Below are 27507 nucleotides of genomic sequence, written 5' to 3'. Positions count from 1 at the left end.
CCAACACACCTTTCCAGTTTGGTAACCATAAGTTTGTGTTCTAAGTCTGGGACTCTGTTTCTGTGTTGTAAGATAGTACCTTTGTATCAATTGTTAGATTACACCAATAAGTAATATTATATGATATTTATCATTGTCTGACTTATGACACTTAGTATGAATGTATCTGTGTCCTTCCGAGGGGCTACAAATGGCCTTATTCCATCCATTTCATGGCTGAGTAATGTTCCGTTGTACATGTCTACCATAATTTCTTTATCCAGTCTTCCTTCCAAGGACTTTTAGGTAGCTTCCAAGTAGAGGCTCTTGTAAACAGGGTTGCATACATCTTGGAGTGCCTGGGTCCTATCAATTTACGTTTATTTCCAAGATACAGGCCCAGGAGTGGAAGCAGCGTATGCTCTTAAGCTCTGTTTTTTAGATTTTTAAGGAATCACCACCCACTTCTCCACAGTGGCTGTTAGAAATTTACATTCCCACCATCAGCTTGTCAGGGTTCCCTTTTCTCCACGCCCTGTCCTGCAATTCAGGTTTTACACTTTGTGAGCTTGGCCATTCTGACTGGTGCGAAGTGATACCTCTTTGTAGTATTAATTTACATTGCCGCCTGTTTTATTGGCCAAAAATGGAGTAAGGGTTTTTTCTGAATATATTAAGGAATAACGCATACGGCCTTTTTGGCAAACTGCATCATTGGCGATGTTCAGCAGCTTTGCAAGTGCTTTAATGGCGAGTGCAAACTACCTCTTGAAATCCCTTTCCTGCAATTCGGCCTTGCTTACAAGGCCTTTACGAATACTTGGCTCAAGAAATGACTCCATTAGAGTTGTCAATTACAACCCTGCATGTTTTTGAATTGCAGTGCCCCTGAGCACCAGTTTTCAACTTGTTTAGGGAAGCAGCCACAAAGGGGCAGGATTTCTCCAGACCCATTCCAGTTACTGGGGCACCTGAAGGATAGGGGAATTCTTCTTCCAGATTAGGAAACTAGAGTGGCATATGCCTGTCCAAACATCTAGGGCTTTTGTCTCAGTCCATCCTCCCATTCCCCTTCACACAGAAAATTCCAAGCTGTGCAAAACCGGCTGTTGAGTGTGCTGCCTTCCCAAAGTGAGGACACTCTAAGGAAAGGAGCTGGGGAACCCGAATACCAGGAGAAGTGGAGATGATGTGACTTTCCCAAACTCTTCCCGAACAGAAGGTGTACCACCCTCTGGATGTCCCATTCATATTTTAGCTGTAGGAAGGGTCTCCTGCACCTGGTGATATGGGACCCATGGAATGGGGGCCAGGCAGTATTACTCTAAAAGTGCAACATTTGCTATCCCATCCTCACCAAGCCTCTCAGACCCATGAGTGTAGAGCCTTAGGTCCCATCCAGCTGTGTGTCTAGATGTGTTCAGTCCAGGTTGCATCACAGCCCTTGAACAAATTTTTAAGAATTTCTCTCTCTCTCACTGTCTTTTTTTGTTGTTGTTGTTCTTGTTATTTAATTTTATAATGGGGTATAGCTGATTTTCAATACTGTGTTTCTTCCTGCTCTACATCTATCCACTTAATTCACTTAAAGAGAGACATCAATAAATTCTTTTACAGATTCTTACCAGTCTTATAATATCCTTTTCCGGTGACAACAGTATGCTGAGTCCAGCTGTTTGAGCTATATAGTAGGTCCTGTTGATTACCTATTTTGTTTCTGGAACCGTATCTATGCTAATTCCAACCTCCTGGTTTATGCATCACCCCACCCCATGATTCTCCTTTAGCAGCCATAAGTGTGTTTTCTAGATGTGTGACTCTGTTTCTGTTTTGTAATTGAGTTCATGTATAGCCATTTTTAGATAGCATCTATAAGTGGTACCTTATGATAAGTCTCTTTTTTATGTCTGACTTATGTCACTTAGAATGATCGTACCTCAGCTTCCACGAGTTGCTGCACCTGGCCTTATTTCACTGATTTAATTGCTCAGTAATATTCCATTGTACATAAATACCACATCTTCTTTATAAATTTTTTACTTCCAAGGACATGTAAGTTGTACCCAAGTCGAGGCATTTCTAAACAGAGCAGCATGAAACGTAGGGGTGCCTGTGTCCTGTCGATTTTTGGTTTTCCCATGATATACGCCCAAGAGTGGAAGTGCCATATGCTCTGTAGCTCTGTTTTTTAGATATTTTAGGAAACACCATACAATTCTCCAGAGTGGCCGTTGGCTATTTACATACCCCCACCCCTCCATCAGCGTAACAAGGCTCCTTTTTCTCCATGTCCTGTGCTGCATTTCTGGTTTTACACTTTTCGAGGATGGCCCCTTCGTCGAATGTGAAGAGAGAATTCTTTGTAGTGCTGATTTGCATTTCGCGCTTGTTTGGATGGCCAAAAGGGCGTATGCGTTTTTCCTGAATATATTTATTTTTATGATGAGGTTTAGCTGATTTCCACTGCTGTGTTTATGCCGCTTTACACCCACTTGATTCACTTAAGAGAGATATCAATAAATACATTTTAAGATTCTTACTAGTCAGATATACTCTTCTGCGGTGAATACGGTGTGTTGAGTCCAGTTCATTGAGCAACGAGTAGCTCTTCACTCATATATTTGGTTTATGGAATGGTATCTGTGCTAATTTCAAACTCTAATTTTATGCATCACCCCACATCACCTTTCCCCTTAAGCAGGCATAAGTGTGTTTTCTAAATGTGTGAATCTGTTCTGTTTTGTAATTCAGTTCATGTGTAGCGATTTTTACGTTCCTTCTATAAGTGATATCTTATGATAAGTTTCTTTTTCTGTGTGACTCATTTCACTTAGAATCATCATACATAAATCCAGTCATTATGATGCTACTAGCCTTATGACATTATTTCATGGCTGAGTGATATTCCATTGTACATAAGTACCACAACTTCTTTATCCATTTTTCTCTTTCCTGGGATGTGTAAGGTGTAGAGAAGTTGAGGTTCTTGTAAACAGAACAGCCATAAATTTTGGGGTGCCTGAGTCCTCTCCATTTTTGGTTTTCGGAAAATATACGCCCATGAGTGGAAGTGCCCTATGCGCTGTAGGTCTGTTTTTTTAGATGTTTTAGGAAACATCATACAGTTCTCCAGAGTGGCTGCTGGCAATTTACATCCTGCCCGTAAGCCTAACAAGGCTCCCTCTTCTCCATGGCCTGTCCTGCATTTCTGGTTTTTACACTTTTGCAGGATGGGCCTTTTGACCCATGCGAAGTGAGACTTCTTTTAGTGCTGATTTGCAGTGCCCACTTGTTTGGTTGTCCAAAAAGAACGTATGCATTTTTTTCCTGAATATATTCAGGAAAAAACGCATATGAAAATTTGGCCAACTGCATCATTGTTGAAGTTCTACCGCTTTTCATGTGATTTAAAGGCGAGTCCAATCTACCTCTTGAAAACTGATTCCTGCAATTCTGCATTGCATTCAAATCCTCTTTGTTGCCTTACTTCAATATATTTTTGGATGATAGTAATCATTTATAACCCTGCAGGTTTGTGAATTTCAGTGGCCCTGAGCTCCATTTTTCAAATCGCCTTTTAGGAGGCTGGCTACAAAACCGCAGGATTGCTTCAAATGCTATACTGGTTCTGGGGGGCAGGCTGAGCCTTTGGTTAATTCTTCTTCCTGATGGGAATTAGAGTGACATGTGCCCGTGCCAGAGCTCTGACTACCAACCTCTGGAATTTTCTGCCAGAAATAAACTTCTAACGTGGTTAAGCCATTGTCATTTTGAGTCTCTGTCCTTTGATGCTGAAACTAAACATAGCTGACCTAGAATTTGGTACCTGATAGGGGATGCTGCAGGTAACTCCATGCTTATCTTTTTCTTTCTTTATGCTCCAGAGGGACTCAAGGAGCCAGCCAACACCCCAGTGTTTAAAGTCTTCACTCTCTTATTACCATAGCCGCTTGGTCTTCCAACCTTCTGGTTGCATAGATACTTTTTTCCCCAGGCGAGCACAGTGATAATTTCTGTAACTGTTCCGCTGCTGTATACCACACACTGGTAGGTTTTGCAAGTGCATCTATTTGGCAGAATCACATCCAGAACCATACCTTCAAGGCATTCTGGAAATATGGCTTTATTTCCAGTTCTGCAGAGCAGCCAGCACCCTGGGAAGGCATGTGGAATGCATCAGTCCAGACTGTTCATTCTGCACGTGTCCCTCAATCCAGCCCCGCTTGACAGCTCTTCTTCAGCAGACTTGCCAGGACGTGCTTGCCTTCTTTCCATCATTTCTGCAATTCCTTCTGCCTTGAATCTTGCCTTTCCCCCTCCCTCACTCCTCTGCCCCTGTGAGTTTATGCTTATCTCTCAACCCCTGGCAGAGCAGATCCATCCTGCCTGCTTTGGGATCTGTGCAGTGCTTGGAATAATCCAGTCACTGTCCTTAAGTGAAATATATTATTGGCTCACAGATCCCTCTTCTCCACTAAAAGGTGAGCTTCTCAAGGACCGAATGATAAGCGACTGTCGCATCTGTGCCCTCTTCTGCCTCCTACTTCTATCCCAGTCTGGCAGACGCACTGAGGAAATGTTTGTTGAACTAGTGAACATTGACAATGGCTCCAAACTAAGCTACCTCCTCCCTCAGACTGCAGCGTTCAGAGTAGATTCCAGAACATGTATATGTATGGCTGAGTCATTTTGCTGTGCACCTGAAACTATCACAGCATTGTTAATCAGCTATACTCCAATATAAAATAAAATGTTAAAAAAAAAAGTGGACTCCAGAGTAGAACCAGCTGTGTGTGAATCTCAGCTCTGCCGGGTCCCAGCTGGGGCATCCCGGGCACACTATGTGACATCTCTGTGCGTTAGTTTCCTTCTCTGTGACATGAGTTCAATAACACCCACAGGGTTGTTGGGAGGATTAAACGACGGTGCCTGTGAAGCACGTGGTACAGCACCCAGCACACACATGGAACTAAAACATCAGCTAGTATCATTTTGTGGGTATCTCTCTCTTGCATGCTCTTCACTTTCCCTTTTTTTCTCCTCTCTCTGTACTTTGCTTATCAGTAACATTTCGACACAACGAACATTTTCCGAGCCCCAGCACTGTGCCAGGACAAACACAGCCTTGGGGAGCATGCTGGCTTTTAGGGAGGCAGACACAAACCATGAGCCCCAGCAAAGCATGGCACTTGAATAAGAGGAGTTTTCACCAGTTTCCATGGAAGCGCAGGGGAGAGAGGCAGTCGCCGCTGTGGATAGGGGGTCGGGGTGGGGGGAGGACTGGTCAGGAAATGATTTACAGAGGGGGATGGTGATTCTTGCGATGGCTTTTAAAAGAGGCATGGGAGGAAGAGGAGACTTCTGGGCAGAGAGAATAGCGTGTGTAAAGGCAGGGAGATGTCCAACACACAGTGTGGCTTAGAGGACTACCAGTAAAACTAGACCAATGGTTCTCACACTTGAGCTTCCATCGGAATCCCCAGGAAGCCTGGATAATATGCAGATTGCTGGGCTCCTCTCCCAGAGTTTCTGCTTCACTAAATCTGGGGTTGGGCCTGAGGTCTTGCATGTCTAGCAAGTTCCCAGGTGGTATTCGCGTTGCTGGTCCAGGACCACACTCTGAGAGCACTGGGGGGCCAGAGCATGATGGGGGAGTGGGGATCAGGGTATAGTGAAAAGGAGAGCTGGGCTTCACAAGCTAGCTCAGGCGTGTAGATTTTATAAACAATGACAACAACACTTAAAGAGAAGAGTACACAGGCTTCCCTGGTGGCGCAGTGGTTGAGGGTCCGCCTGCCGATGCAGGGGACACGGGTTCGTGCCCCGGTCCGGGAAGATCCCACATGCCGCGGAGAGGCTGGGCCCGTGAGCCATGGCCGCTGAGCCTGCGCCTCCGGAGCCTGTGCACCACAACGGGAGAGGCCACAACAGTGAGAGGCCCGCGTACCGCAAAAAAAAAAAAAAAAAAAAAAAAAAGTACTGACTAAACATAGTTCCAGGTCCATTTACTTGACTTGATTGGGGGCACAGAGCAGAAAGCCTGTGATCTTAACTCCCATGCTCCCCTTCCCCGAACTCCCCGGAGACTAACCCCCAGTGTGCAGGTAGAGCCGAGCCTGTGCCGCATTCCTGAAGGAGCCCAAAACGCCCAGTGAGATGGAGCTGGGGGAGGGTCAGGAAAAGGAGAAGAGGAGGCCTCTCTGTGCCCCCAAATCCAGCAATCACCCCCAAGCCAAAAGAGAAAATTGGCTGTGTTATTTTTACACTTGAGGCAATTCAGTGAACTCCAGGCCTTTGTCTTACTGGTTTCGTTGCTTTCTCAAGTGCAAAATCTTTAGTGGTCATTTAAAAGCCACTGGAATATTTTCTCCTTAACACTGGTTCCTGCCAACTTGAAATTGGCTTTCTCAGTTCTCTCTTTTCATCTGGGAGGAACCCAGTCGGATTTCTGCCTACAGATGATAAAACCCTGCCCCATGTCCACACCAGATCTGTCCTCCTAGTCCAGGTTGGGAGGCTGGCTGAAAGCAAGGGTGACTACGGGAACACGGGGATGATCCCAAAGAGCAATTAGGCTGCTGCCCGGGGCCTGGTGCTTCCTGAAGCTCATAGTTTTTCAGAACTTCAGTGGTAGGGAATTGGGGAGGAAACTATGGTAAGTGAAGACCTAAAATGACCTGAATGTCCTCAGGTATAACATGGAAATGTTCTCCAGCTCTCTGAGAGCTATCCCAAGGTTAGCACATTAGGGCCTGGTACCAGAGAGATACTGATAAATACTTATAGGATGAATGAATAGACACACTGCTAGAATGAACTAAACATAAATACTAGGGATGTTCTTTATATTTTCTTTCAAATGTTTTGATTTGAAAAATGTCTTAGCCATTTCCCCCATCTTGTTTCCAGATTCAGTCTCCCCAAGTTGATGAACATGACAGTTACTGGCCCAAAGACCCCTTCATACCATCAAAGCTTCATACCATCAAAGCTGACTGCTATGATGGCATCCCGTCTCTCTGCCCCTGTTAACTTTGAGCATACCAGTGGGAAGGTTGGAAATATTTATGCCCCTGAAAATATGTCGAACACTATAATATTCTCAGGGCTCTCTACCTGCTGCACGTGACCACCAAGAAAACAGTCTGTGAACTACAGAGGTGGGTGTGAATGCTTCCCCGTACTTGCTGACCTTCCTCCCAGCTGTGAGATGGAGATGATCAGATGATACGACCTCAGCCTTTGCCAACAGAAGGTTGTGAAGACCAGTGGGACTGGAACATGGCTTCTCAGTCTACACTCCGGGGGTCCCAGGACAAGAGCTTCCCAGCACCTTCCCTGGACCAGCACCCCAGGGGGCATGGCACTCAGTGCCCACTCTCCTTAATCAATGTTGTACTGATTTGATCAGTGGTTTTCAAACTTTGTCCTACACAATCTGAGATGTTCTGCCCAAGAACCATGGTGAAGGATGGTGTGTGAGCAAAAATTCAAGCATTCCCTGTTCTAAATTGAACAGCCCTACTTTTTGTTTTTTAATTGATTTTGTATGTTAGCTTTCTACTGTTTTATGGGAAGGTAATGCTCCATTCTTCAAACAACAATGATAGCTCACGAGGCCAAAGATTAGGGTTCTAATGGTTCTAACATGGGACTCTCCTTCCTATAGGCACTTAACACATGCTCATTCAATTTTAGAGGCACTGCCTTCTCTGAACTTCATTTCCAAATTGAAACATTTGGGACTGAGTTTCCATTCCTGTGACTCACTGTAGGAAAACTGAAAAGAACCTGAAGTCAACCATGTCTTTCTGCTGTTGTTTACCCAAATCATCACCTGTTGTTTACCAAACACCTAGCTTATAGTAAGCACTCAATGCATGTTGTTGAATGGATAAATGACTAAATGAATGATGTGTGATCCTGCATAAGTTACTTGCCCTCAACTGTAAAATGAGCCTAAATCCACCTTTTTTTGCAGTGTATGGTGAAGATATAATGAAAAAAGATGGGTAAATTGTTTATCACACAGTAGGATCAACAAATATTCACTTTATTCTCTTCCCCTTCATGTAAACAGTAGACCTTATTCTCGCTCTTTTTTTTTTTTTTTTTCCTGTACGCGGGCCTCTCACTGCTGTGGCCTCTCCCGTTGCGGAGCACAGGCTCCGGACTCGCAGGCTGAGCGGCCATGGCTCACGGGCCCAGCCACTCTGCGGCATGTGGGATCTTCCCGGACCGGGGCACGAAACCGTGTCCCCTGCATCGGCAGGCGGACTCTCAGCCACTGTGCCACCAGGGAAGCCCCGACCTTATTCTCTTTGACCCTCTTTTCCTGCCAGGAAATCACTTAATCTGATGGAAATAATTGATGGACCAATCACATCTGATTTCCATAAACAGGGTAGGAGGCCTAGCCTTCAGATTTCTGTCCATACAGAACTTGGCCAGATGCCAATGTAACTAATAAATATACTGAAATACTGTACAAGTTTGGGTTACATAAGATCTTTGAGTGATTACTTTGATGATGGAAAGTTATCATGTAATACCACAGCAATAAAGAAATTTAATTACTTTTCTTCATTTAAAAAAATAGATGGTGGAAACCTTACAACATTTAGATGAGAATAACCACCATGGAATCCATAAAGATGTTGTACATAATTACCTAGAATTGGTACTTCTCACTCACAGATCTACCTGGGAGACCTTAGATAATATTTAGAAGCAGTTTGGGGATAAGATTCAATATAGGTAAAACTAGATTAGGGTTATATCACTTGATCAGGGATTCTTGTAATGGACCATGATGGGATAAATTAACAGAATTCTACAGATGTGGAGGCATTGACAGCTGAGTGCACAGCTAATAGCAGGAATTGGGGACCCATTCAAAGCTTTGAAAGTTAAGCTACATGGTGGTAAACTTAACAACATGGAAACAAGTTTGCTCTTCTCCATGACCTACGATCTTGTCAAGGCTGATGATCAACTGCTACAAGTGGCCACAGTGGATAAAATCCTAATTAGGCACCTTTTCAAAAAAGTATAGGCTAACAGGGAACCCAATAGTTCTTTTAGCTTTGAAATGGTTTTTAAATGAGAGTTCAAAGCCAAGTGGACAAAATATGTTTTCTAGCTAACTCTTTAAAATCATACTCTATTCCAAAGGACACTACATCTTTATGAGGATAAGTTATGCTGTGCTTTGAATTTTGGAGGTATTGAGGTTGCAATGTTGGGAGAAGATTATTGTTTGAAAAATTTTACAAAGAACTAAAGAGAGGGGACAGATGTAGAGTTGTTCAGACCAACCTTTCTCTGACACATTTACCTAATTGTGCTAACGTCTTTCCAGATTGTCCCTGTGAATATAAAAAACTGTCAAGTGCCTTGCTGAGAGCCAGGTGCACCCTGTGTCCTTCATCCTCCTGACTTAGAAACCCCATCAGAAGTGGAAATGAGCAGACCGCCTATGAACTGCAGCCAGTGGACCCCTGCTGGTTTTGAGTGATTATCTCTGAAATGCTCTGAAACCATAATCCAGATTTTTTGTGAGGGATGGATGTTGTGCTTGATGAAATAAATTCATATTTTAAAACAAGACGAGAAATCTAAACAGAAATTTTTTCTCCGCCCATTTGGGCCTCCTCCCTTCCCTACAGTGTGCATTGTTCATCTGCATTATTCATTAACCAGACTTCCCCAATGGCAGAAATACCTGCTCTGCCACAAAGATCAACTTTCTCCTTTCGCCAGCCATGTAACTCCTTAGAAGATAACATTCCTTTCTCAATCCTGTAAGGGGTCACGATGACCCAACACTCACCTTGTGCGTGCAGACTCTTTGGTGAACTTTATGTACAATGCCAACATCTCACTTCCCTTAAAGATAGTGATTGGTGCAGAACAGACGGGTCAGATGACCTGGGGAGACACGGGGCCACATCTTTTGGATGGTCTTAGCTTAAATACTTATGACCTTATTGATGTCACTAGCTATATTACTTGTATTCTGCCTATTTTGCAAGATTATTGCTCCTTGCATATATCAGCTGTGTGACTGAACCACCGATAAAAAAGTAATGACTAGAGGACTTGAAACAATTGACCAAATATAGAGTTCTATAAGATCAATGATTTTAACAGTGTACCTCTAGTTATGGGAAGAAGCAACAAGAGGGAAACATTTCCTGGACCAAAACAGGCTAGGAAAACAGGCTGTCCAGGGGCTTTTAGTTACTGTTAATAGGGCCTAGTCTAGTAACAGCACATTGAATGACCTATCAGTGAAATCCTCGCCTGACCTGGGAATAAGCATTCTTAGCACTGTGGGACAAACCTGTCATAAAATGTTTCCCAAGCCTTGATTGAAATTAAGACCGAAAAGGAAGAAACTGTAAAATAAAGACTATTGCCCACCATCCAGTTCTACAAGAATCAAGTCATTAGCCACTGCAGTCACTGACCTACAGTATATCCTGAAAGAATTCAGAGCGAAGATCAGGACGAGGCAATTTGTGTTCTGGGAAAAATGGAAGAACTAGCCCTCACATAGATATATTCAGGAGAAAATTTTATGAACCCAGTTTCTTGCATCTTCCTATACTTAGAAAAGCACTAAAACCTTTAAAGAAGATATCTGTTCCTTGCGAATAGCAGTAACCTTCTACCAAGAGGTGTGCTTGATCGTACATACCCCTTCTCTGAAATCACATATATACTAGCCTCCCCCTTTACATCTTTGGAACAGTCCTCAGAGCTTTCTGAAAGATTGTCTCCTTGGTTATAATCCTCAGGTTGATGTGAATAAAATTTTCCATTTGTTTTTTAGATTGACTGTTGATTAATTTTTCATTGATCTATTAAATCTCCCAAACTCTATCTTTTATTACTTAAAAATATTTGTGATATTTGCTGCCTCTGGCACAGCTTATGCTCCCGTGATTTCTTAAAAGCTCACCAACAGTGGTTCGTCATCCTTTACATAAGATCACTAACAATAGCTTAGTGCATATTGAGTTCTTAATAGAAGCCGAGTCCTGTTTTAAAAGCTTAATACACTATTAACATATTTAACCCTGTGAACTAGGTACTATTATTGTCCCCATTTTATAGATGAGTCACGTAGTGTATGAAGCACATAGTATATAAAACTTGCCCAAAGGCACACAGGTATCAATAATAAGTAAAGCAAATATTTGAACCCAGGCAATCTGGTGCTGGATCCTATAAGGTGAGCCTTTACACTACACCGTCTCTGTTCAGAAACCTGGGGCAATTGTTTGGCCCTTGACCTCTGTCATATCACCTCCTCCACTGTACCTGCTCGTCCAGCTTTCTTTCCCTCCACCTGAAGTTCGGTGTGAAGCCTTCCTGATGGATGTACCAGTGAATTTCCTTAGAAACACGTCCATTCACTTGTCTTCTCAGATCCACCTTCTTGTCATTCGTGCTTTACCAAATGAGCCATCTGCAATTCAACCGAGTCTTTCTGGTTCTGACTGTACATTGCTAACTACCATGAAACAATAAAATAGTATCAGTTCATAGGCATCATTGTTAAGTATTGGTCGGAAAAGCTAGTGTTTCAATCAAATTATCTGTGTTATCTAGTTAAGAGTGACCATGAGTGAGCCACTCAAGGCCCTTCTTTCCACCACCCCACTCCCTCTTTGGTGGGAACTGGCGACTACCCCACTAATTTGGAAAGACTCCACTGGCTCTTGTAGGATATGGATCCTCTATGTTCAAGTATTGTAAGGTGACTTCATCCTGTCCTAACACTATTCTTTGGGTGATTGGTATCATTCAGATATCAATCACAGATTTTTAAAAGTGGTTGTGAGCCTTCAGAAATCCAGATGTAGAGTCCAGAAATTGCTTCATCTCCAGGGTCTTTACTCTGAGTTTCCAGAGACTTGAAGCTCACAGAATGATCTCTGTACTACCAAATCTGTACAGTGCTCACCCTGTGTAGCCAAGGCACAGTCCCTGATTTTTAACTAATTTTTGAGTCTATCTTTAGCTGTCCATGCCAAGAAGATCAGAGAAAGCAGGGTTTAGCCTAACATACTCATTCAGACTCTCGTTTATAAATGCAAATTTCTACAGACATCAAACAAAAGCAGGGCATTTGAAGGCTTTAAGATGATTTGTATTGCATCTATCCATATTTCTGCAATTTGTTCTATGGCTGCTCTAAATGTTTCCTAATGTTCCAAGTTATATTTTTTCCTTATATGTGCATTGAAGGGGAAGGGTGGATGTGTGTGTGCACACACACACACACACATTCACTCACTTATAATTGCCACCTGGAGGTATGGGGTTGGTCCTGGAGTAGGGCATCACTTGGTATTTGCTTCATGCCTTGTTGTGTCCCAAATACCCTTTTTATTCTTTCCTTCTCCAAAATCTAATCAAGCTCCTTCAGCGACCTAGAGACACCTGCTGGTAGATGCTGATAATATACAAATACTACTCAAGACAGATGACCCAAGACAAGTCATTCAAAATTAAGCCACAGAAGACCTCTAGAAATGGGGGACTGAGAGGTGGGGTGCTGTACCTAGGCTGTGGCTATGGAGATAAAATAAAAACCCCTGACTTGAGAAAGATTTGAATTGCTAACCCATCTGTCAGTTCACACCCTAAACACTGACTTGGTTTCCTTCCCTTAGAATTAACTAACAACTAGTGTCATCAGCACAGGCAAGGCCATATTTAATGGAGTGCAGATTAGGGCTAGCCGGAAGCTTATGACATTTATTTTGGATAAACTCTGATCCATGTATTACTTATGGGTATTTGGGGGGCCTTTTTAGAGAATTCTAATGGGGGATAATAATAGCATTACCACAAAAGGTAGTTTTGCTTTTGTTTTTGTTTGTTTTTTGTTTGCTTTTGTGTGGTACGTGGGCCTCTCACCGTTGTGGCCTCTCCTGTTGCGGAGCACAGGCTCCGGACGCGCTGGCTCAGCGGCCATGGCTCACGGGCCCAGCCGCTTCACGGGCCCAGCCGCTCCACAGCATGTGGGATCTTCCCGGACTGGGGCACGAACCCGCGTCCCCTGCATCGGCAGGCGGACTCTCAACCACTGCGCCACCAGGGAAGCCCTGTTTTTGTTTTTTTTTAATGACTCAATCAACAGTGCCTGGCACATAGTAAGTGCTATTATGATTTTTATTGCCTGATGATGGGCTTGCTTTGCAGGTTTCCATGACTTTGCAGCTGTGGCCCTGAGTAAATGCTATGAGGATGACATGGTCCTAGTTCTGAAGGTCAGGGGCAATGCTGAGCAGTTTACCAGCATCAAACTTATTCTGACGTTCCTATTCAGGATTTCTTTCCTTCCTTCTTCCTTCCTTCCTTCCTTCCTTCTTTCCTTCCTTCCTTCCTCCTTCCCTCCCTCCCTTCCTCCTCTTTCTTTCTTCGTTCTCTCTTTCTTTCTTTCTTTCTTTCTTCTTTCTTCTCCTTCTCCTTCTCCTTCTTCTTCTTCCTCTTCTTCTTCCTTCTTTCTTTCTCTTTCCACATCTGCCTTTACTGTGAGCAGCAGATGGGACACTTACAGCAACAGTTAAAAAAATTAATTTACAAAAACCAAGATTCAATGACTCTACCTGGTTGGATCCCTTGGAGCTCATATGTAGATGCCAACCCAGAGTAACAGGAAGAGAACTCCAAAGTCAATGAATAGCAAGGCCACCAAGGAGATGAGAAGCTTTTTGTACATATCATGAGTGTGCTTGGTGGAGGTGGCTTCATAAACAAAGTACCAGCGAGTGAAGAACCAGCCAATAGCCAGCAACCCCATGGTCAGATAGGGGAAGACAGCCAGGTTCCCTGGGATGGTGTATCTGTTCATGGCCTTGAGCTCCATTTTTCTGGACACAGAGTAATCCACCAGTTTGCCCTGTCTGGGTTTGCATCTGCTGCTTTGGACCTTCCTGTTGGGGTTCAGGCAGAGGCTGTGATGGCATCAGGAAGACTGCCCAGAATGATCCTGTAAAAAAAAAAAGTGAGCTCTGAATGGGAAAGATGGTAGACAAGACAAAAGTTGTCTTTCAGCATACAGATGGCCAACAGGCACTTGAAAAGATACTGAACATCACTAATCATCAGAGAAATGCAAATCAAAATGATGATATCATCTCGCACATGTCAGAATGGCCATCATCAAAAAGACCACAAATAACAAATGTTGGCAAGGAGGTAGAGAAAAGGGAACCCTTGTACATTGTTGGAGGAAATGTAAATTGGTACAGCCACTATGGAAAACAGTATGGAGGTTCCTCAAACAACTAAATATAGACCTACCATATGATCCAGCAATTCCACTCTTGGGTATAAATCTGAAGAAAACAAAAACACTAATTCCAAAAGGTATAGGCACCCCAGTGTTCACAGCAGCACTATTTACGATAGCCAAGATATGGAAGCAACCCAAGTGTCTATCAACAGATGAATGGATAAAGAAGACATGGTATACACACACACACACACACACACACACACACACACACACACACAATGGAATACTACTCAGCCATATAAAAGAATGAAATTTTGCCATTTGTAACAACATGGATGGACCTGGAGGGTATTATGCTAAGTGAACTAAGTCAGACAGACTTATAACTAGTAACTCACTAGTGGTTACTAGAGAGAAGAGGCAAGGGGGAGGGGCAAGGGGGAGGGGCAAGATAGAGGTAGAGGGTTAAGAGGTACAGCTAATATGTATAAAATAAATAAACTACAAGGATAATGTATAGCACAGGAAATACAGCCAATATTTTATAATAATTATAAATGAAGTATAATCTATAAAAATGCTGAATTACTATGTTGTATACCTAAAACTAATATAATGTAAATCAACTATACCGCCAAAAAATGTCTTTCAGTGAGTTGTTTTTAAAATCTGTAAATGTATTTCTGGGAACTTTGAGTGGAGGATTTGCTCAGCAATTTTTAAAAATCTGAATAAATATATGAACACATAAATAACCTGGTGTATGAACTCGCTGCAGACCCAGGGAAAAGCATGGAAGCCATAGAAAAGCAGAAAAAAGTGATCTCCCTTCTCGGTAGAAGCTTCTCCTTGCTCTGGACCCAGCCATTCTTCATGCTCGACCATATGATTTCTACGTTTCAGGGTTTCCCCTGCAGCAAAGCTTACACCCCCTCGTCATATTCTAGGTCTCAGCAACGGGTAAACAGAGATATTCACGAGAAACACAGCATTTCTTTGCTACTGAATGTTGCCACTTTTAGACAGTGTTTTTTTTCCTCAATTAAACTTAAAACATTGCTCTTGATCAGCGAAAGCTTCTTCCTCTCAGGGCTGCTTTCATCTGCCTTGGATGTGCATTTTAATGTTACTTCATGGTGAGGAGAATTGGGGGCATTTACCTCCTTGTCCTAAATGATTTCCTAAGAGTTTTAAGATCATTGTGCTTTATGCATAGACTCTACATCTAATCTGGATGTAAAAATTGCTATTATCTATGCATCATGACAACAAGAGGGTTTTTTATAATTTGAGAGGGCTAGATTAGCTTAAGCTACTGAGATAGAAGATGTTATGTATATTTGAGATACAACGTAGGGATCTAATTGTTCAGTTTAAATTGGGTCAAAATGCCAGTGAAATGTAAATGATGTTCATATGATATTTTAACATGCCATCTTTTTTCTCTTTTGAAGATGATATTGGCACACCATTGTAATCATGTCTGTCAACAAAATGACCTTGAACTCCATTAAAAAATGCAAATAACTGCGCATAGAATTTGATGCCAAGATAAACATGCAAACAAAGAATTTCAGGTTATTATTTCCTGTACCTCAGGATCAGTGATGCACTGATAAATGGTTCTCAAAAAATACATAAAACAAAACACGAAAACAATGCTGATTGATTTGTAATATTTGCCATCTTCCATAATATAAATACTTCTGTTGTGGCCAATTTTGAGCTACCAACAGTTACTAGCTTACAAAATTCCTGAATACTTAACAGTTAGATCTGGTGAACTGGCATGAGCTGCTTCTGGGGCACCACTGTATCTATTTCTCTTTCATGCTCTTTTACCTCTGGGCCTTTGCACCTGCTGTTCTTTTTGCCTGTAATGCTCCAGTGACCTCTCTCCTCACTTTGCAAATTGGCTCTTCACTTAGCATCATTGGAATCCTTAAATGAATTAAACAGTGGTATAAAGCAATTGGAATGATGTCTGGCATACAGTGAACACTATTTAAGAGATGTTTATTAATATTCTTTTCCTTCACTGACCACCTAAGACTGAATTAGGTGTTCTTCTGAGTGCCCAGTCTGCTGTGCTTCTCCTGTGGTACCTCCCTGACTCTGTTGTACTGGCTCCCTTTCCAGCCCTTGTTGGATCAACCTCCATAATAGATGGACTGGCTTTGTTTACTGTTACATCCCTGCCTAGCAGAGTGCCTGGAAAGTGGAAGACACTCAATATATATTTGTTAAATAATACAACACAAGAATAAATGAAGTCTCTCGTGATCAGTTTGGGAGTCAATTTACCACAATTTCTCTGGGTTAAAAAAAAATCACTCTGTGTACCCAAATAACCTGACGTGATATGGAAGTTGTTAATTAGTTGAAAGCATAGGCCCCCTCTCAAAAATTATGTGTAACACTAAGCAATGTGTTCTTTAATTTTTCACCAGCACATAATAAAAAATTTGAATATTGTTTGATCTTCTCAGAATGTTAACTCTACAATATTCTATGACAAACATGTTACTAATAAGAATGCAAAAACATTGCATTACTAATGACGAGAATGCCAAGCATTTGCAAACACTACCAAAAGATGTTGATATTAACTGTCAGATTGTATCCTCCCAGCAACTTCGTGAGTTAAAACTTAGTGTCCTTAAACCGATTTGTAGGCAGAAAATGAGATACTAATCAGTGGAAAACTATATTGAGACTTCTAGTCTCAGTTTTGCACTCATTTCACTTTGGCTTCCTGTTGAAAAGTAAAATCTCTAGGGGAAAAAAAAATTAAGCCTGTGATGTTGGAAACCATCTTGGCACCATAAGGAGAAAATCTACCCGACAACAGAGCCAACTCAGAGAAAAGCAGAGCCAAGAACTGAAGAACTGGAGAATGAGACTGAGAACTAGTGATATGATTAATGTCTCGGGGTCCTGAAGATTTACCCATGGAAGTTCAGTTCCTTAAGATAATAAATTCCCACTTTTATTGCTCAAGTCGAGTTTTCTGTCATTGGTATCAAGTGTCATCCTGATTTGGTTCAGGAAAATTCGATACTTTTATATGCAGAGTTACCAGCAGGAGTGACAAGATAGCAGTAGGTAAGGAGAATGGGAAGGAGCTGAACTGAGGAGGTTTTAAAAATGGGGCATGAGTGAATTGTGGCAGTAAAAGAAATATGAATTCCACTCCAGGAATGTAAATGTAAAACATCACTTCTTAGCCTTATACCTAAGAGCAATCTAGTGGTCCACAGATAAACTAAAAACTGGTTCACAAAATTTGTATGAATATGTATATGCTGTTTTCTGGAGAGAGTTCATAGCTATTCACAGATCCTCAAAAACAAAACAAAACAAAACTGTGAGTTCCCATAATAAGAAATACTGCCCTACTAAATGGGGAAGGCTTCTGAAATAGTGGTGAAATGTAAAATCGAAAAGCTGTACTTTAGAGAGATTATAAAATCACTAATTATGGCAGTGACTCTCAGATTACATACCACAACCACCTGCATCACAGTCACCTGGGGCTCTTGTTTCAAATTCACATTCATAGCCCCCATCCAGACTCAGTGAACCAGAATCTCTGGGGGCAGGGCCTAGAACACTCCATTTGGAGTATATGATAGGTCAATATTTTGAAATTTTACATGACTTTCCCACTTGATTGATAATTCTGCAGAATTTTATGTGGAAAGCGTATTCTTTCAGAATTTCAAACACATTGTTTCATTGTCTTTGAGCTTTAGATGTTGCTGTTGAGAAATCTGATGACATTCTGATTCTTAATACTTTGTGATTTTTTTTCTCTCTGGAAGCTCTTAGCACCTATTCTTTGCCCTTTCCTTCTGAAAACTCCTGTCCTTCATTCCTGGAATTTTTCTTGAATTACTTAATTGATGATTTCTTCCCATCTGGACTGCTCTTCCAATTTTCTTCCCGGTGCGGAGCACAGGCTCCAGACGCGCAGGCTCAGCGGCCATGGCTCACGGGCCCAGCCACTCCGCGGCATGTGGGATCTTCCCGGACCGGGGCACATACCCGTGTCCCTTGCATCAGCAGGTGGACTCTCAACCACTGTGCCACCAGGGAAGCCCTGATTTTCTTTCTTTTTGAAGAGTATTTTTGTGTTACTTTGCTCAAATCTTCTGTGATTTTTTCCTCATTTCTGTGATCTTCTTTCTAATTTCCAAGAACTCTTTCTAGTCCCACCCTGCTTTTTAAAAAATTTCATCCTGTTGTGGCTTCATCTTCTCTTGCCTTTCTGGGGATATTACTGAGAGTTTTTTTTTTTTTTTTTAATGTCCTCCCTACAATGTTTGTTTCCTCCATATTCCTTTTTCTGTTGTTCCTTTTATATTATTCAATTGTCTTGTTTGTGTCCATGATTAAAAGTAAGAGATAAAAAGTAAAGAGGGAGCTCTGAGTGGGTGCCTGGTGTTTCTGACTAAATTTTGCTATAGGATGATCTGCGGGCATGTTGTCAATATCTTTGGTTAGGCACAAAGTCAGTTATATCCTATTTTAGGTATGGTACCTGGGCAAGTACCAGATAATTCACCCTCCCCAGAGCATTAAACCTCCAAACTTCAGCCTGGGTGGGAGAGGGGCAGCTGCCCAGAGACATAAGGCTGGAGAAAGGATCTAGAGATTTCACTGCTTCTCAAGCAGCTTTCACCTATTCCCCTTTATTTTCGGACATCTTAACCTCCATCTCCCCTTCACCCCTAATTCCTGAGGCACCTCTTGTAGTTCCAGAACCTTTTGAAGATTCTGAGGTTTAAATTGCATTGTTTCTCAAGTTTCCGCACTGTTGGGGCCTGGGGCACTTACCCCTCATGCTTGTGCTTTCAAGCTTGCAAAATGTTGCTGTCATCTCCTTTCCCTTGTGGGTTGACGTTTTCACTGGAGTTTAAGCATGGGAGGAGGCGAAATTAGAGGCCGTATTCGAACCGCTGTCTTAATTCAACAGATATCTGTGTCTTCAAAATCTTTGGGCCATTCCAACCATGTAGCACAGTCATCCTTTCCAAGGCATCCTACTTCTCCATTTTGAGGACTCCCTCCAGTTTCAGACTCCACAAGGAGGACACAAACAACTATGACACAGAGCCAAAGAGAGGCACATAGATGGTAGGCGATATACACTTGAGTCAACTGTCTGCCGGGCACCGAGGCCCCGGCTCCCTGGGCTTGACGTGCTAGGGGCACCGCGGCCTCTGTCCCTCTCTCCCGCAGCCCCAGATCCCCCGGACTCGGCGACCGCCCAGCTCCTCCCCTGCCCAGCCGGGGAGCTCGGCCCGGCCCCTCCCCTCCCCTCCATCTCCCCTCCATAAAGCAGGCGCCGCCCGGGAATCCTGGACAGCTCTGGTGATTGGTGAGCCGCTGGCATGGCCTGGCCGCAGCTCCGGAGCCGGCGCCTCGTTCCCACACTGCACGGGGCCCCGGGGCTCGCTCCTCTGCTGCTGCTGCTGCTCCTGGCAGTGCGCGTCTGGCTCGGGGCCGACTGCCAGTGCCAGGCCCCAGCGCTGTGCCGTCCCATCACCCATCGCCCATCGCCCCGACTTCGAGGTCAGTGGCCTCTCTCTCCCCTGACGCTCCGGGTCTGGTCTTCAAGGCCCTAAGAGGAGTTACAGTAGAATAACCGAGCCCGAGAAAGAGGTGTTGGGGGCGCAAAACCAGCTTTGACCACTCGCGGAGGGGCCTTTCTGTCCACGGATTTCCTTCAGCCTTAAAGATGAGGAAATTTTGGCTCAGAGAGATTGAGTAACTCCTCCCAGGTCTCACAGTATTCCAACCCAGATCTGACTCCAAGTGCAAGTTCCTTGCATTGCCCTGCTGTGCCTCTCCCCAGGCAGTCTGACCAGACAAGCAAGGAGGCTGGTAAGGAGATACTCCCTAAGTAGCAACACCTGTTGCTTTCCAAGAGAATCGAAGATGAGTTTGAAAGAATCTCAGCACTCCCACGGTCCAGTGGAAGACTGAATGTTCTGCTTACTTTGCTTTTCTATACCTGCCACACAAGAAGGGCATAAAAATAGGTCTTTAAGTAAAAATTCCATCTACCCACCTAAGAATTTATAAGGCCTTGGGCAGCTTTAAGCAAACACCCTTTCGGAGGTAATATGAAGACCACTTGCCTGCCTAGAGTTTGATGACTGCACCAGGAACTGGACACATCAGGCAGGTGGAAAAGTTCAGTCCAAAAGAGCAATTCTTGTGTAAACATAGCGACAATTGCCAGTTCTTTTTTTTTTTTTTTTTTTTTTCAGTACGCGGGCTTCTCACTGTTGTGGCCTCTCCCGTTGCGGCGTACAGGCTCCGGACGCGCAGGCTCAGCGGCCATGGCTCACGGGCGCAGCCGCTCCGCGGCATGTGGGATCCTCCCAGACCGGGGCACGAACCCATGTCCCCTGCATCGGCAGGCGGACTCTCAACCACTTGCGCCACCAGGGAAGCCCCAATTGCCAGTTCTTAATCACGCAGATTACGTTTGAGGCAGGGACATTTAAATGTCAGTTAAAAAAAGTAATATAAATTGCTTAGAAGGAGTAAAAATGGCGGAAGTGTTTATGGAGAACCTGCCTAGTGTGTAAGCCTAACATCTGAAAGACTTTCTGTAGCACCCAATAGCTCTTAGTCAGTTAGGTGGCATCTGGGGGCATTTAGAAAACCAATTATGCAAAGAAGCCAAATTTTGTTCATTTGTATGCTGGTGGTTAATGGTCTTTTCTCTCTACTGACCTATATTTTTCAAAGACAAAGACTAGACTGCATTACTTTTTCCCTTATATATTCAATTGGTTCATCAAGCTATTTTTTAGTATTTCTTTTATATCACAAGCTCTCTGTATATTTTTAACATATTAAATCTTTGTTATCAGAATTGAAATAGGGGTAAGGTTTGTGACATAAATATGATTCTAAGAAGTCTAAAAACAATGGGTTGTTCAGTTTCACATTTTGTAATTTTTGTTATTTCAGTGGGTAACTGCCTAGTAGAAAAATGGGTTATGCATAGTTAATTCTGAACAATAAACAAAAAACCAAAAAGGAGACAGAAAATTAGGAAAAGCCTGGTTTAATTTTTATAGCTAGCTCTCCCCACCCTCACCCATCTATTCTCTTCACAGTGGCCCAGTGATCATAGATATCACTCTCCCTTTCTCTCTCCCCCTCTCCCTGTGTGTCTGTCTCTCTCATTTTTTAATGCAAATCTTATGATCCTCTGCTTAAAATACTTTAATGCTTCCCATTCATCTCAGGAGAAAACAGAAACTCCTCAGTGGTCTACAAAGCCCTACTTGATCCTGCCACCACCTACCTCAGTAGTTTTATCAGTTTCATCTGTTTCCACGTACTTTCAGGATTTCTGTGCTCCAGCCTCACTGACCTTCTTTTGGCTCCAGAAATTCAGAATTCTCCTGAGGTATTGAGACCTTTACCCTTTTTCGTTCCCTCTTCTGAGAATGATCCTTTTTGTGCATTGGTACCCCTCTGTCCTGTCTAGGTCATTGCCCAGATTTCAGTCCTCCCCTAAAGAGTGTAGTCCTCAGGGAAGTTTTTCTGCCCTACCAGGGTCGCAGGTCCCCTTTATATGCTGTCATGGCGCCCTGCATTTCCATGTAGCCCTTAACACTATTGCATTAAATAACCAATGGACCTGGTCTGTGTCACTAATGCCTAACAATATACCCTGCCTATACCTTATTGGGATTCAATAAATATTTGCTAAATCAATGAATTAACACCTTATTTGGGATAAAGTAAAAATGATCAGTGCTTCTAGTATCATGTGGAGAAAAAAATACAGGAGAAACATAACATCAACCACCTTAGTATTTAACTTGAGTACTAGTCTAAGTAGTAAGGTTCACCAGAAATCATTCATAGTAAATGCAGTACCTATGAGTCCATCTGCAGTGGCCAGAAACTTGAGTATTTTCAACCTCCTCCCTTTCTCTTACCTTACTCACTCAGTGGGTCAGAGTCCTGTTAATTTTGCCTTCTTAGGATCTTCCAGATTTATTCATTTATCTCATAGTCTCCGCTGCTCCACAACTTTAGTTGAGGTCACCATCATCTCTTGCCTGCATTCTTCCAAAGCTTTCCTATTAGATATTCTGCCTCCAGTTTTGTCTCTTTAAACCATTTCCCACTTCAGCTGAAGGGATTTTTCTAAAATGCACACCTAAAATATGTATATTCTCTTTTTAAAACCCTTTCCCTTGGGATAATTTCTCAAGAAGGCTTCAAGTCCTTTCATGATTTAACCCTGCCTACCACCCTCAGGTTCTTCACTGTTGTCTCCCTCCAAATTTTAGGCGTCAGCCATACAAACCTCCATGCTCTGCCTCCAGGCCTTGACACTTGCCCCTATTTCTTCCTAGCCTACCCTCTCCTACTTTCCAGGCCCCACTAATTTCCTCTGCCACCAATTAATTGGGACCCCTATGTCTTATTCACTGTTGTACTCTCAGTGCCTGGCATATGATCAACGTTTAATTGTTACTTTGGGTGGTCAGCATGATATTCTTCTTGGTTTAAGTGAGGGTGCTTATCCCTGTTGTTTTGGCAGGTCTTTGTGTTTGATGTTGGACATAAAACTTGGAAATATTATGACTGGTCACAGACTACAACTGTCGTACTTTTTTCAAATTATGACTCAGAACTTATGTGCTATGCTCATTCAAAAGGAGCCAGGGTAGTGCTAAAAGGTGAGTTACAGTTTTTACCAGATGTGTCTAAGCCAATTGGTAAGTTATACTTACATCATCTGTTATCTTGAATTTCCAAAAAATTCTTTTCATGTTTATATTTTTAGCATCCTAAAATTAATCTTAGATACTGTTTAATTCATTTCTCGGGTAGAGATATTTTTAAAGAATTAAGTAAACTACTGTATGGTTTTGAGCAAAATATGAATCCTAATTAGCATGATGACCCTTAGCTAGCCATAGTCCATGATTTCTTCTTTTAATTTGAGAATATTACTAATTATTCATAATGGTTATTTAGAAGATTAGTGACTAATGATTTTCTGTGATCTTGATATATTATTTCTTCATTTGGAAAACTTAAATTTTTCCAAATTAAGGTAGGGGGGAGATAAATTAGTAGTTTGGGATTAACATATACACACTACTATATACAAAACAGATAAACAAAAAGGACCTACTGTATGGCACAGGGAACTATATTCAATATCTTGTAATAACCTATAATGGAAAAGAATCTGAAAAAGAATAGGTATATATATATGTACAACTGAATCACTTCACTGTACACCTGAAACTAACACAACACTGTAAATTAACTATATGTCAATAAAAAAGTATATTATAGAAATTATAAAGGAACACATTAGGATGTTTCCTTCTTTAAAAAAAACTATACAATAATTTGTTAGTGGACACATAAAAAATGATGTAAATTTTGACATCCAAAACATAAGATGTCGGATGGTGGAGTATAAAAATGTAGAGCTTTTGTATGTGGTCTAAGTTGTTAACAGTTTAAAATAGACTGTTGTAACTATAAGATGTTTTAAAAATTATTTTTTCAGGTGTACAACATAATGATTTGATATTTGTATATATTGCAAAATGATCACCACAATAAGTCTAGTTAACATCCATCACCATACATAGTTACAAAATTTTTTTTTAATGTAAGCCACATGATAACCACAAAGCAAAAACCTACATTAGATATACAAAAGAAAATCAGAAAGGAATCAAGCATGCCACTACAGGGAATCACAAATCCCAAAGGAAGAGAGCAAGAAAAGAAGAAAGGAAAAAAGGAATTAGAAAATAGCCAGAAAACAATTAACAAAATGGCAATATTACATAGAAACCTATCAGTAATTACTTTAAATGGAAATGGACTAAATTCTTGAATCAAAAGACACAGAGTGGCTGAATGGATTAAAAAAAACAAGATCCAACTATACGCCGCCTATAAGAGACTCACTTCAGCTTTAAGGACACAAATAGACTAAAAATGAAAGGATTGAAAAACTAGTTCCAGGCAAATGGAAACCAAAAGTGAGCAGGGTTAGCTATATTTATATCAGACAAAATAGACTTTAAGCAAAAAATGGTAACAAGAGACAAAGTTCATTATATAATTATAAAAGGGTCAGTTCACCAAGAAGATGTAACAATTTTAAATATTTATTGTGGGTGCTCCACATTAGAGCACCCAAATGTATTAAATAAACACTAAGATATCTGAAGGGAGAAACGGACAGCAATATAATTAGTAGAGGACTTTAATACTCCACTTTCAGCAATGGACAGATTATTCAGACATAATCAATAGGGAAACATCAATAAGGAAACTGTAGTTAGATACAGTTAGGCTGGTAAAAGGTATAAACTTTATTGTGAGATGAATAAGGTCTGAGGATTTAGTGCATAACATGATGACTACAGTTGATTGTACTGTATTGTATAATTTGAAATTTGCTAAGAGTAGAATTTTAGTGTTATCACCAAAATAAATAAATAAATAAGGTGACGGCTATGTTAATTAACTTGATGGGAATACTTTTGCATATATATGAATATCATCATATTGTACACTTAAAATACATTACAATTTTACTTGTCTATTATACCTCAGTAAAGCTGAGAAAAAAATGCTAGGCTAGACAGTGAGTTTTTTGAAGGCAGGGACCAGTTCCTTGATGTCTAACACAATGTTTAAAAATTACTTATTGAATATATGAATGATACCTGCCTTTCAAAATTTTAAATCTAGTTAAGTAGGATATATATAATATAAACTAATGACTCTAAATCTATCTCAGAATCACCTGGGAGTGCTTGTTAAAAATATGCCCAGAAGTTGATTCTGGCATAGATTCTAGGAACTGTATTTTTGCCAACTGTGATAGGTGATTCTGGTGTAGTTGGTCAACATGAGTTTGAGAATCACTGGAAAAATAATAAATGATGTAACGATCAACATCTCTGTGGCTTTATACAAGTAGGGTAGGTTTGTCAGTGTGGAATTCAGCTTTTCAGATGAGTACAATCTAGATCAAGAATAGCAAATACCTGGTATGCAAGCCACCATACTCCTCTCCTCATACATTTTGGTCTCAGAAACTTTTCCTTCATTCTCTAGATTGCTGTTGTTAATAGGGTAGAATTAATGTATGGGAACTTACTTGCTAGTCCTGATTAAGCTATAGTGAAAGAGCAAGGGGGAAGAGACTGAGCAAAGACTTTGCAGTAGGAATGTCTATTTCCATGTTTGAGGGGCAAGTAGAGCAATTTGGGCTACTATGTCAAGTTCATGTTAGTTAAGTTAGTGGGAAGTACAGTTGCCAAGATGAACCAGATTGTGGAAGATCCAGGATGTGACACTGAAGAGTATGCATTTTATTCTGTATGTAATGGGTAATGTGTATAGAAAGTATTTGGGGAAGATTATTTATGGTAGTACGTAAAAAAGTCTAGAGGAGAAAGAGAAACCTGTAAGGACTAACCCAGTAATCCAATAACTTGGAATTTATGGTTTGAATTGGGATGATGGCATAACCCTAACACTCAGCAAGTGTTCAGTATTCACTGAATTAATTAATTAATGGAAAGGAATGGGCAGAACAACTGTGAGAGGCCACCCAAAGGAAAATGTGAGATTAGTTATGGGGTGTGAGGGAAGAAGAGTCAGAAAATGGCCCAAAGGTTCTTAAACTGGTGACCAGAAAAAAATGACTAATATAGAGCCCCAGGAAGGAGAAATGAGTTTCTGGGAAAAGATTATAATTTAGGATTATAGAATTTGTGATCACAGAATTAAAGAGCTAGAAGTGCTCTTGAAGAATTCTTTCTACACCTTCATTGTTACATGTGGGAAAACAGATCAGATATTTAAAATGAAATAACCTAGTTATAAGAGAGCCAAGATAAGAACCAAAGTCTTTTGATTTCTTTTCTAATATACTAATGCTGCCTTCTCAAAAATATGAGATTAACCATGACAGCAAACCTAGATGAAAATATTCTCACTACTCAGGAGGAAACCCAGGTGGAAATATTCTCACTGCTCAGGAGAGAGGTAAGGACTTACAAAATGGATTTGAAATTTACCTGCTTAGAGGGAATCACTTTCTCTATTACCTTATTATACTTCCATTTTGTAAGAGGGCACAGCGATAAAATGAAGTCCAATATGTAAAAATTTCACTTTATAACCTATTTTGCTGGAGAGCTTTGGGGAAAGCCTATACTTACAAAGCAGAGCTTCCTTTAGTGTTAATAAGAAAGAATTAGAGAGAGAATTTTGAGAAAGTCCTAAAAAGAGTTAAAGTAGAGTAAATTAGCCAAAGTGTAAAAATTTAACTAAAATACCTCAATTTTTTGTAATATTAATCAATACATTTATTGAGAGCCTAATTAAGAAGAAAACTTTTAATGAAGCTTTAGAATGTTTGCAGACCTATATTAATAAAATAAAGCTAACTAATATTCAGTTAAGGCAATAAATCTTTTTTCTTTTACATTAGGTGTCGGAACTTATTTATTTTATAACTGAAAGTCTGACCCTTTGACCAACATCTTAAGGCAATAAATCTTTTTTTTTTTTTTTTTTTTTTTTTGGTACGCGGACCTCTCACTGTTGCGGCCTCTCCCGTTGCAGAGCACAGGCTCCGGACGCGCAGGCTCAGTGGCCATGGCTCACGGGCCCAGCCGCTCCGCGGCATGTGGGATCTTCCCGGACCGGGGCACGAACCCGTGTCCCCTGCATTGGCAGGTGGACTCTTAACCACTGCGCCACCAGGGAAGCCCGGCAATAAATCTTTTAAAGAGATTCATCCTTATTGAGGACTGGCTCACTATTCAAAATGAAAGATAATTTAACACTCAAGTTTTATTTGAATATTTCCATAAAATAAGACCATTTAAGTGATTTGTTCAACATTTTGAGTTGATTAATTTATACTTGTAGCCATAAAACACCACTACTCTTTAACTGTAATGTTGGACTAAACTTACCATGTAAAGTAATTGTAAATCAAGGGCTCAAACTGCCAACACAGTCCAGTAAGCTTGTGCCAAGAGATGACCTATTTAGCTTGCACAATATTTTAAAAAAACTTTTGTATTTGAATTCTTTTAGTGTGCTTTTACTCTCTAGTTGCTTATGGGCCCTACCACACCCTACTGTGATTATACCAGTTTCCTTCAATCAGTTGAATTGCTAGTCTGTCCTTTGAAGGCATGTGACTTTAAAATTCCTCTTCTACACAG

At 41.3% G+C, this 27507-nt stretch overlaps 1 protein-coding gene across 3 annotated transcripts in view; it reads right to left on the bottom strand.

Moving 5' to 3' along the window:
• Positions 1–13122: 13122 nt before the first annotated feature.
• Positions 13123–27507, bottom strand: part of LOC132480585 (transmembrane protein 258-like) — a 49598-nt gene continuing 35213 nt past the window's right edge. For all 3 annotated transcript variants that reach the window (XM_060084915.1, XM_060084924.1, XM_060084903.1), the window contains one exon: positions 13123–13987. In XM_060084915.1, coding sequence (XP_059940898.1) covers positions 13625–13864 — 240 coding nt within the window. In that variant the 5' untranslated portion in view covers positions 13865–13987 and the 3' untranslated portion in view covers positions 13123–13624. The remainder of the gene's footprint in view (positions 13988–27507) is intronic.

The sequence above is a fragment of the Mesoplodon densirostris genome, chromosome 2, assembly GCF_025265405.1.
Source record: "Mesoplodon densirostris isolate mMesDen1 chromosome 2, mMesDen1 primary haplotype, whole genome shotgun sequence".
Taxonomy (NCBI): Eukaryota; Metazoa; Chordata; class Mammalia; order Artiodactyla; family Ziphiidae; genus Mesoplodon; species Mesoplodon densirostris.
The sequence above is the reverse complement of the archived record's forward strand: the minus strand, read 5'-3'. Positions and strand labels throughout refer to the sequence as shown.